Here is a 12,353-nt window from a genome sequence, read left to right on the forward strand (position 1 = left end):
TTTCCAGGACCTCAGAAACCGTTCACCTTTTCAGTGGTAAGCAGAAAAGTACTGGCAATTGTCGCCAACAAGAAATATGTGGCGAGTAAGAGTGAGGCGTAGAGCTTACCTGGGGAGTAGATGAGCAGCGCCGTCCACGGGTACTTGTTGATGGGAGCCACGCCGGCGGTGATGCGGTCAGAGTAGTCCTGTCCACATGTGTCCCTGCAAAAGACTGAAATGTCACAAGCCACCCGGCTTGCCTCCTTCGATTTATACGCTAAATTCATCTGCCCATTGTCACACAAGCTACAGGCAGGACGCTTTATTTCATCATGCTACAAGTCCCATGACGTTATTTAACGTTGGGGAATGTATTTTATGAACCTGCAGTGGTTATCGGCCGAGGCTTGTAGTTCCACTTTAAGGAAGCGTGAGAACCGCTCAGTTGGCACAGAACACGTGAAGATAGACACTCTTAGTTTGTATATGGAAGGTGAAAGGTCGCTGGCTTGAGACGTCGAGGACAGAGTTCAGACGGTGGACGGGACTTCACAGTATCCGTGTTCTGACGAGCGACATTGTGGTTTTTCACATGCGACCACACAGTGCCGACTTGCCGCTACAGTAGACTGTTGACAGTATGCACAGTACCCGCAACAGAAGGTTGTTGATGTTCGAAAATGGGACGTACCGTTGCCACAGTATCGTTAATCCCGGTTCCAGTGAGAGTACCGTTTTTACTTATTATCCAATCAACCACTGGAGTAATTAAAACGTTTGGTGGGTTGCATTTGTATTAGTGAGCCCTTTCCAATTGGTTCATACCTTGATTGCAAACACTTTTAAGAGTCAAGTCACTGAGTCTTATGCAGTGTCACTGCTCACCACCACCACCACCACCACCACCACCACCACCACCACCACCACTTCTACTATTACTCGACTGCGTAAACACTGTCGTTCAGTAGGATTTTGTAGCAGTTCCCCACATTAAGATTCCTTGTTAGGGGCATTTTTGAGATGGCGATTCTGTTGGACAATTAAAGTTCAACATAGAGTCTTAAGGAATCTGTGACAGTTTTGAAAATTCCATCATTCCGGTACGGCTTCACATACACACACCGCGGGGCTTTGCAAAATGAGAACACCACCTAAGGAACAAAACTTTGCCTTCTCCTCAGAGGCAAGTAACGAGGCTTGCAGTGGCAACACACATTCTTCCATATCTGAATAGCGTAATGACGTTATTTACTTTCATGAATTTAGAAATTGACAAATAACTACCTGTGACATTTCACAAAATGTTCAAAATATTCAAAATGTTCTGCTAAGGTCATCGGTTTCTAGACTTACACACTACTTAAACTAACTTATTCTAAGAACAACTCACACACGCATGCCCGAGGGAGGACTCGAACCTCCGGCGGGAGGGGCCGCGCAGTCCGTGACATGGTGCCTCTAACGGCGCGGCCATTCCGCGCAGCAAAATCTTTCACAACTTTTGAAATTAAAGAAGAACAAAGAAAAATAGTGCAGGTACTGAAGACGTGATGCTATAGAGCAGACTCGGAAAGAGACGGCGCCACTCACGTGGGCAGGAGCCGCAGGTTGGGGTGCTGCAGCAGGCTCTGCGGCCAGACGGGACCCTCTGGTTGCGGGTGCGGCTCTGCAAAGAGTGGCGAATGAAAAGACAAATTTAATAACAAACATCTTACAGTGAACTGTCATATTATAGCATTGTTGTAAAAATTCTCTGCACAGAATTTGTCATGGACGCTTTTAACGTCTTCCCGTGCATTGAGCACATCTCACTGATTTTCTTGAGATGCGGATTCAGCTTTTGCAGGTGGAACAAGGAGACAACACGAATTCAATACAATGATGTACCCACGAGCAAGTTTCTAAACGTCTCTGCAAATCTACAGTGTTTATCAAAATGAATGATCTGAGCTTGGATGGTAATAATTACGAACCATAGGACCTGTTGGAATTGAAATGTGTGTTGTTTGAATGGGCGTGGCCTAGAGTTTTAGAAAATCGCCGTTAGATGTCAGTCAATGCATTTTTTTCAGTTTGCATTCAGTCAGAAGTCAGATGGCGCACGCTCAACAGTATTTTACAGTTTGCATAGAGTGAGTCAGTGCTCTCGGTCCGGCGTGCGTTTCGTCAGCGTTTTGGCTTTGATCGCCTGGACCCAAAAACATTCGTCGTTGGCATCGCCAGTTTGGGAGACAGGATGTTTGTGCAAAGGTAAGAGGCCCGATCGACCTCGCACTTCCAATGACATGGTGGAAAGTATTCAGCAAACGTTTGAGCGGAGTCCGCGGAAGTCTGCCCGCCGCGTAAGCGCAGAACTGGCATTTCCTCACACGACTCTCTGCTGAGTGCTACGGCGTCGTTTGGTCTGTCAACCACACAGACTACAGTTAGTGCAGTCTATTCGGGTTGGTGGTAAAAGGAAACGGGTTGACTTCGGCAATGCTCTGCTACAGGACATGGAAGACGATACGTGTTTCCCATGGTTAATTTTCAGAAAAAAATGGTTCAAATGGCTCTAAGCACTATGGGATTTAACATCTGAGGTCATCAGTCCCCTAGACTTAGAACTACTTAAACATAATTAACCTAAGGACATCACACACATCCATGCCCGAGGCAGGATTCGAACGTGCGACCGTAGCGGTCGCGCGGTTCCAGACTGTAGCGCCTAGAACCGCTCGGCCACCCAGGCCGGCTAATTTTCAGAGATGAAGCAACATTTCAAGTTAGCGGTTAGGTAAACAGACATAACTAGGGTATATGGGGGCTACAATCTTATAACACTATTGAGCACCAAAGAAACACACCTAAAGTGAACATTTTAGTGCCAGTTGTAGTGAAAAGGTGTGTGGTCCTTTTTTCGGGAATGAGCTATTTTGAAATGTTGCTGAACGAGCTTATTCCACGGTTTCAAGAGGACTCCTATGACTTAATTTTCAGACGGAATGAGTTCCGCCATGCTGGCATAAAAACGCACATCAGTTTGTCAAATGCTCTCTGCCTCAACGCTGGGTATGTCACACGGGACCAGAGACACGCTCTGCATTCTTGGCCGCCAAGATCGCTAGGTGGGACTCCATGCGAGTTTCCCTTGTGTGTATATATGAAGGAAAGTTTGTTCATCTCCCCTCTATGTCGTGACCCAGAAGAAGTGAAGGACAGAATAAGAGCGCCATAACGTCTGTAAAAGCAAATATATTGTGTACAGTTTATGACCTATTTAGCTATCGTCTAGATGTCATTCATGCTGCTGCTGGTGGAAACACAGAGCATTTGTAATAGTACAGCTAAAATGTTAAGATTTTATGAGTACTTTGCAATTCATCCCATGTTTGTAGTATGTTTTATCTATAAATATGGAGTTTTGAAATCGGGTAATTCTTTTTTAAACACCCAGTATATAAAAACACTGCACGCAAAGTATCAAAATTAACAATAAAATATGTTAATCTACACTTACGTTAGGTAATATTTTTGTATGGTGAATTAGGAAATAAATGTTTTTTAAAATTAACTTTCCCAATGACATGTACGATATTTCTCAACTGATCCGTAGCTGAATAATCAATATGCATAGTGTATGGAGCCCAGGACTAATGTCAATATAGTCATTTATCACTCCCAGTATATGGAATGTGCCTGAGTTTAAAATATATTAACTTGCTTAAGAAACAGAATTTAAGCGGCGCTAACTTTACTAATAATCTGGTGATGGTACGAATAAACAGCGACGAAGGTAATGTGATATTTATAATACTCTACATGAATTCGCAACTGCGTAAGAGGACAACCATCAGCTGTTTAATGAAAATTTGTGCCGTACTGGGATCGAACCCGGATTTCCCACTTATCGCTTGCGGTCGTCTTACCTTTTGGCTACCTGTGCACGACTCACGGCCAGACTTCCATACGTCGTCAACCATGCGTCTGCGGCCTGTACTCGTGCATCCGTTATGTATACTCTCGTACAGATCAGACGCTGCGCTTGAAAGTCACTTGCCCGGTAGTGGCACACGGATACTCAGTGAATAACAAAACGTTGTCTAAAACTCACTTTTGGTTATTTTTCTCCCCATTACACCACTGAATATCGTATCCAAATATACATTTACTGATACATTGCAAAACCAATTTACACAAATCAACAACTGTGGCTCAATGAAGACAGCATTTCGGTCTTACCTGTCGTTTCATTTTGTACAATGACTGATTCTTAAGCCAACTGTGACTCATTTACTAATTATTTACAAAACAGTATGCGGGAATAATCTAAGGTTGAACATTTTACGAAGAAGAAACGTAGATACATCATCACGGTTAACAGTCCAAATAAAATAGACGAAGGTAGCTGTGAGAACTCAGATCAAGACGATTTTTCTTCTGAATTTTGGAACTGTAATAATGCCTATGTACGTTTCCGTGAACGAGTGTGTAAGTTTCTGACTAGAAATTCGGTGGTATATGGTTCAATCTTTAGTGAGTCCTGCGGCTTTTTCTGCAACTTATCGCTTCTTTAATTTCTCACAGTGATTGCCATGTTAGCGCTTTTCCAATAAACAAATTTCATACAGTTGAGAAACAACGTTGAGAAATAATTTATTCGTTAGCCTTTGGACTCTTGTGTTGTGCTTTGAAAATGTTTGGTGTTTTGATGAATTTCTGCATCTTCATGTGGAATATTTGTATTTTTCCAGCACTGACACCGATGGACGCCGAAATTCGTTGTCTACGGTTGTAACATGATTTGTTCTCACACTACGCCAATATTGATTTCATCAATGTCGAGGAGAGGTCAGTGGTAGACTTCATGCGTACTGTTTATTGTTTACTTGTAACGCACGTTTTCTAGAATGGGATACTAAGTGTTGCCATTTGAGCACTCCTATTTCGCATCCTTTATTCATTTGTTTTCTTTCCACCAATTGTCATCGCTCTTTACACTCTTGCAGCGCCTGTCTGTGTCCTGTGTATGTCACGGTCTGTTACTGTCATTGCTACGGGAGCACACAATCAACAGGTAACTAATACAGAGACTCTACATTGTTCATTCACATTAATGTGACCACCCGTCAGAAACAAGGCTAACATCTCTTGCAGTGCGGACTGCTTGCGAGACGTGCAGGAAGATAGATAGCGAATGAGGTTCTGGAAGGCACTGAGTGGATGCCATGCCAAATCCAATCCCGTGGCCAGACGCACTGTGTTTCTCGGCTGAGGATCCATGGCGCGAACAGCCCGATCGAAGTGGTCCGACAGATCCTCGATTGGGTCTAACTCCGGGGCATTTGGTGGCCAGGGAAGTACTGTAAACTCACCCAGGTGCTCTTTGAACCACGCACGTACACTGCCAGCTGTGTAACACGTTGCATTGTTCTGCTGATAGATGCCAGCGAGATGAGCAGAAACTAATTGCATGTAAGGGTTGAACTGATCCACAACGATACGTGCATACTTGTGTTGAACCTTTGTCCTTTCCACAATGAAGAGATTTCCTAGAAATAGCGAGAAACCTTAACGCTCCTACCTCCAGCCTGGATCCTTGCGACGATTGTAGCCGGCCGGAGTGGCCGTGCGGTTCTAGGCGCTGCAGTCTGGAACCGCGAGATCGCTAAGGTCGCAGGTTCGAATCCTGCCTCGGGCATGGATGTGTGTGATGTCCTTAGGTTAGTTAGGTTTAACTAGTTCTAAGTTTTAGGGGAGTAATGACCTCAGAAGTTGAGTCCCATAGTGCTCAAAGCCATTTGAACCATTTGATTGTTTGAGGTTGCTTGCTTTCAGACGTTTCACGACGTCAACAGTCATCTGTCCGATGGAGGAGAAAACGTGATCCACCCGAAAATACCATCTGTCGCCACTCAGTGGACATCTGGTTGCGGTCGTCGCTGATGAACAGCATTCAGCACAGGTGCATGAACCAGGCGGCTGCTGCGGAGCCCTTTTGCAGCGACGTTCGTTGTGGAGACACTGCTGGTAGCCAGTTGGTTCGTCTGGGTGGTAGTTGCTCAACAGTTGACCTTGTATTCGCCCATCCACATCCCCGCAGCCGTTGTTCACCCCTGTCATCTATGGCCTGTGGTGCGCCCCAGAGTTGCCTCGGCGCCGGTTTTGGGTACCGTCATTTTGCCATGCACGGTATACTGTAACTAGAGCGGGAAGCGAACTGTTTACAAACTTCCATCTTTGGCACGAAATCCAAAGTTAATGCGCTTTTGGACGTCAGATGAACTGCTGAGTTTCCGCATTGCGACAACGACTCCACAATTTTCCGAATCTCCGACACGCTTTATATACCTTCTACTGCTAACACTACACTGCCGTCTGTGAGGGGTTAGTTCATGCTGACGTCGCATATATGCGGTGGTCACGCTAATGTGACTGTTAGGGTGGTGGGGGGCGGAGAGGGGGGGGGGGCGGGAAGAGAGAGAACGAGGGAGCGAGAGAGAGCAGAGATATGTCTAGCTGTCCAGAAGAACAAGCCGGCCGGTGTGGACGAGCGGTTCTAGGCGTTTCAGTCCGGAACCGCGCTGCTGTTACGGTCGCAGGTTCGAATCCTGCCTCGGGCATGGATGTATGTGATGTCCTTAGGTTCGTTAGGTTTAAGTAGTTCTAAGTCTAGGGGACTGATGACCTCAGATGTTAAGTCCCATAGTGCTCAGAGCCATTTGAACCATCCACTACAACAATTCCAATAATCCTCTCTTGTACATTGTGAGTGTATAATAAAGATCGACTCTTGTGCTCCTTCCGAAGAACTAATATGGCTTTTCGGCGCAGGTCAACAGAGTTGAACAAAGAACTTAAAATGTTACTTACAAAAACAACAATCACGGAAGCTCCGAGTTTTCATACCAATACTTCACAAAATATTGCCATATTGTCAATACATTTAGGAAAATGTGATGGCACATACAGTTTGGATACAAGCTGTTAGCGAATGTAAATAGCGAAAGTGAACCATAGTACCACGCTGCTTATTTTTCATTACAAAAAGACTTTCAGTCTATGCCCCGCACTCTGTATGAGCGTGAAATTAGAACAGCAGAACTATTTTCTCAGGAAACAGTCTCTGGTATCTCCAACAGTTTAAGCATCCCTATGCATAAATGGATTTTTCTGATAAATGTAAATGTCGTGTGACTAGGGCCTCCCGTCGGATAGACCGTTCGCCGGGTGCAAGTCTTTCGATTTGACGCCACTTCGGCGACTTGCGCGTCGATGGGAATGAAATGATGATTTGGACAACACTATACCCAGTCCCTGAGCGGACAAAATCTCTGACCCAGCCGGGAATCGAACCCGGGCCAACAGGATTCACATTCTGTCGCGCTGACCACTCGGCTACCGGTGTCCGTCGATTTTTCTGATGATAAGACAGTTTCGTATCAGAAAACGTAAAATTAACTGTGAATGTTACTGGCTGTTTATGTAACTTAGGTAGCTCAAAGTAACACTGAAGAACCAAGATAAAGATATGTAGGCTACCATTAAAACTTGTTTCTAAACGATAAATACAGTAGAAGATACGTAAAGTGTTGTGTTGGCTGAAGAACCAACACCGTGTTACTAGAGGAGGCCGAAATGCACGCGTTTTAGCCCACGCTTGCTGGCGTGAGGAGGGACGAACTAAACTGACGTGAGGTCTGGAACATGACAGGGAATTAGAATTCAGAAAGCGGACATAATTAGTTTCATACTCAACTTTAATCCATTAATGATGAACGTCGCTCTTGACGGTGTATGATTCACAATATTGTCTGTTCAGAATACATTCTAATTACGCCCGCATCTCGTGGTCGTGCGGTAGCGTTCTCGCTTCCCACGCCCGGGTTCCCGGGTTCGATTCCCGGCGGGGTCAGGGATTTTCTCTGCCTCGTGATGGCTGGGTGTTGTGTGCTGTCCTTAGGTTAGTTAGGTTTAAGTAGTTCTAAGTTCTAGGGGACTTATGACCACAGCAGTTGAGTCCCATAGTACTCAGAGCCATTTGAACCAATCTAATTACTGAATATGGCGCCTTGCTAGGTCGTAGCAAATGACGTAGCTGAAGGCTATGCTAAACTGTCGTCTCTGCAAATGAGAGCGTATGTAGTCAGTGAACCATCGCTAGCAAAGTCGGCTGTACAACTGGGGCGAGTGCTAGGGAGTCTCGACTAGACCTGTCGTGTGGCGGCGCTCGGTCTGCAATCACTGATAGTGGCGACAGGCGGGTCCCACGTATACTACCGGACCGCGGCCGATTTAAAGCAAGTGTGGTGTCTGGCGGTGACACCACATTAAGCAAGAGTAGTCTGTCACTGAAATCACAACACTGTGCAGTGCATCTCCTACTTCAAAACTTTGATCCTTCCAAGAGTACTTCAGTCTGAGGACGATAGTAGAAGTTGTGAGGGTGATTGTTTGGTTAAATCCGGAAGCCCCTATGGACATACGAAGTGCTAATGTCTCACTAAATGCTTTCAAATATTTTAATATAAAAACATGTCGTACAAGGCACATAACACATTAGCGAATTGATAAAATGGCGAACATCATGTTATTGTTGAAAAAGTCGTTTTGAGTTCACGTGGCCACCATCAGTGATACTACTGGCGCCACACCAAAATCCTGTATCTTAGAAGAAGTACTAACTGCTGATCCACGAGAACAAGTAGCTTATTTATCGACGGCTCTCTTGTTCGTTTACACTTAAAACCTGCCACATTATAGACGCACATCTCCCGATTCTAGTTACATTGTTTGGTCACTAACGTTTTGAATCATTTTGTGAAATGCTCTGAATAATGGAAAAAAATACCAAACCCATCTTGGAACAAGCTACAGATTGTAAACATGTGACACCTGTAAACGGAAACTGAGAAACAAACTGTCGCTGATAACGAAACAAACAGCCTGCTAAAGCTGTGGTACTGATTTCAAGTCCCGCCTTGTGCACTGCTGAGAGTTTGCGATGTGCCTTTATATTCCAGTCAAAGAGGGGAAATTAGAGGAAAAAATTCGTGTAGTCACACATTCTTCTACAAAGGTAGAGGGGAGTGCCATGAGCAAACTATTAAAAAGTCCTGAGCGGCGGGATGTAGGCTTTGGGACATGTGGGGAGAGGGATGCGTGGGCTTTTTTGAATGTCACCTTTCTGTGTTTTTCTTGATAACTGGAAGGCAGCGCATTCTAGTGAAAATGTTTCACAGTAAAAAAAAAAAAAAAAAAAAAAAAGATTCGAATGACTGAGCACTATGGAACTTAACATCTGAGGTTATCAGTCTCCTAGAACTTAGAACTACTTAAACCTAACTAACCTAAGGACATCACACACATCCATGCCCGAGGCAGGATTCGAACCTGCGACCGTAGCAGTCGCACGGTTCCGGACTGAGCGCCTAGAACCGCGAAACCACCGCGGCCGGCAGACGTGACTGGTGGGGTGTTTATTTTCCACATAGTGCGTTAACACGTGCAATGTATTCGCAGTTGCGAATACGTACGACCAACTTGTCTGTAAGGTTATGACGACAATGCAAATTGGTGCCGTACTGGCACCTGAAGCCTGATGTCTCGCTTTACGCGAGCGGTGGCCGTAACCGTTTGGCTATCCGTGCACGACACACAGCCAGACGCAGACTTTTATATGTCGTCTCTCCTGCGTCACAACCTGTACTCGTACACACATTATGTAATTCCCACACAGGGGAGCACGGTTTAAAGTAGCTGCCTTGTACTTGCGGATAAATACGGTACAGCAGCGCCTGCGTTGTTAAGAAGAACGATGCAATGTTCGTTTGGATATGCATGCATGTCCTAAGAAGTATTGAATCGTTTTCCTTATTAAGACAAGCACCGCAATACTGTAACGTGTGCGAACATTACACGGAGCTCAGGTATGTGTTACTAATGATACTAACGCAAGAAATGCATGTGGACAGAATCTACATAAATCTCAGCACATTATTCTACACTGCTAGACGGGTAATTTATTCTTACTCATTGTGTACAAATGCTGTAGCGCGAAAGGAAACTTCCACCAATACGGGCACTCCTCGCAATTCAGTTTACAGACTATACCTACCTGGAATTTCACTGAGCACGTATTTACACTGTTGATCTATTTATCTATTTTCAGTTTATTAAATAAGTACTTATTTTCAGTTGTTAGTAAGCTTTTGTGTAAAATACTTTCCTGTAAGCGATGGCTGAAATGCGTTTAATTTGTAACGGTGATTTTGCGTGGACCTGTGTAATGTTTGTGGGAAAAGGATTGGACTGCTAAATGTGGTATCCTGCTGCTTTCTATTGTTGACATCATATTGTAAAGCCATGTAAACAAGTTGTAGTCACCACTTGGTGGTGGATTAATGAATGACCAGGAAGTTATTGCACATCTCACACCATTAATTGTGTTACCGGTAAACTGTATGAATCTCCTGCATTCAGGAATTGCTAGCATTTTTAGAGAGCTATGCACTGAGTGGAGCGACTTACCACATATCCACAGCATGTATTTCAGGTTGGGTATGAATACGTATGATGGAATGAGACTGATCATCTTCAGTGTGCACAGATCTGCGCATAATCTGTCCATAACCTTTCCTTGCGTTAGTATTCTTAGTAACTATCTGTGTTACATGTAATATTAGCGCACTTGGTGGAAAAGAAACACCCTGCAGGCATGTATGCGCAATGTTTCGCCAGTGATTCGTAAGGTGCACTGCGGCGGATCGTTATAACTTTATGAAACATACTATAAATTCTTATTGTGGCGTAGTGTGGTAGAGTGGGAGACTCACCTGTTTGCTCTTCAGTTTGCAGACCTATGAAGGACCAGATCCACCGCTCACACACTACCGAGCAGGATTTTTAGTATGTGGTTCATGCTATGTTCTTCTACCACTGTACAAAAATTTGCAATTACCTACTGATTCCACTTTTTTAGTATTTGTTACCTGGGCTATTATTTTGTGAGGTGAACTACGCGACAATTCTTTGTCCATGTGTGCCATCAGTATTCTGACTGTTTTCACGCGGCCCGCCACGAGTTCCTCTCTACATCCTCAGTTAAATTATTTGCTAGATATATTCAAACCTCTGTCTACCTCTGCAGTTTTTATCCTATACAGTTCCGTCTAGTACCTTGGAAGTTATTGCCTTACGCCTTAACACATGTCCTATCAACCTATCCCTTCTTATTGTCAATGTTTTCCATACATTCCTTGCCTCGCCGATTCTGCGGAGAACCTCCTCACTCCTTACCTTATCACTCCATGTAATCTTCAACATTCTTCTATAGCACCACATCTCAAGTGCCTCGGTTCTCTTGTGTTCCGTTTTTCCTACAGTCCATGTTTCACTACCGCAAAATAGTGTACTCCAAACGTACATTCTCAGAAATTTCGTCCTCACATTAAGGCCTACGTTTGATACTAGTTCTATTTGCACGTGCTAGCCTGCTTCCAATTGTCATGTTTCATTCTGCTGTCTAGAATTTCTTAATTTCGCCCACTTCGTAATTCCGAATACTGATGCAAAGTTACTCACTATTCCCATTTATGCTTCTTGTCATTACCTTTGTCTTTTTCCGTTTACTCTGAGTCCATACCCCGTATTCATTATATTGTTCGTTCCATACAACTAAATACAACGAGGATACAAGTTTCATATGATAACTGTATTTTTGTTATCCTTTCATCTTGAATTTCAATCCCACTCTTGAACGTTTCTTTTATTTCCGTTGTCACTTTTTCAATCCGAGCACTTCGTTCTCGGTCTTCCAGTCTTATTGTTCCGTCCTGGACCTTCTACACATTGTATATTAACCGTTTTCCCCTGTACTTTGATCCTTTTTTTCTCTCAATTTCGAACATCTTTTACTAATTTACATTCTCAACCGCTTTTTCCCGACCGACAACTTCTATGAATGTGACCTGATTTTTCTTACGCCTTACTTCCATTATCAACCGCAATGTCAAAACTGCATCTCTTGTGCCTTTACCTTTCCTGAAGTCAAACTCATCGTCATCTAACCATTTCCCAATTTTCTTTCCTATTCTTCTGTATATTGTTCTTAACAGCGATTTAGTTGCATAAGCTGTTACGCTGACTGTATGATAATTCTCGACTTGTCGCCTCTTGCTCTCTTCAGAATTGTGCAGGTGATGTTCCTCCGAAAGTCTGATGGTACGACGCCAGTCTCACAGTCTCTTTCATTCTACACGCCATCGTGAATAATCTTTTTGTTGCTATATCCCCAGTGATGTTAGAAACACCGATGGAACGGTATTCATCCTTCTAGCCTTATTAGATTTTAAATCTTCCAGAGCTGTTTTAAATTATGCTTCTAATACTGG

General features: G+C 44.0%; 1 protein-coding gene across 1 annotated transcript in view; it reads right to left on the reverse strand.

The window, feature by feature from the left end:
- The window catches only part of LOC126184198 (CLIP domain-containing serine protease HP8-like), a 79,440-nt gene that overhangs the window by 53,627 nt on the left and 13,460 nt on the right, over nucleotides 1-12,353 (reverse strand). The window contains exons 2-3 of the mRNA XM_049926601.1: nucleotides 1,573-1,648; nucleotides 110-204 (exon numbers count right to left, since the gene is read on the reverse strand). Of these exons, the coding sequence (XP_049782558.1) occupies nucleotides 110-204; nucleotides 1,573-1,648 (171 nt within the window). The remainder of the gene's footprint in view (nucleotides 1-109; nucleotides 205-1,572; nucleotides 1,649-12,353) is intronic.

This window comes from Schistocerca cancellata, chromosome 1, assembly GCF_023864275.1.
Source record: "Schistocerca cancellata isolate TAMUIC-IGC-003103 chromosome 1, iqSchCanc2.1, whole genome shotgun sequence".
Classification (NCBI taxonomy): domain Eukaryota; kingdom Metazoa; phylum Arthropoda; class Insecta; order Orthoptera; family Acrididae; genus Schistocerca; species Schistocerca cancellata.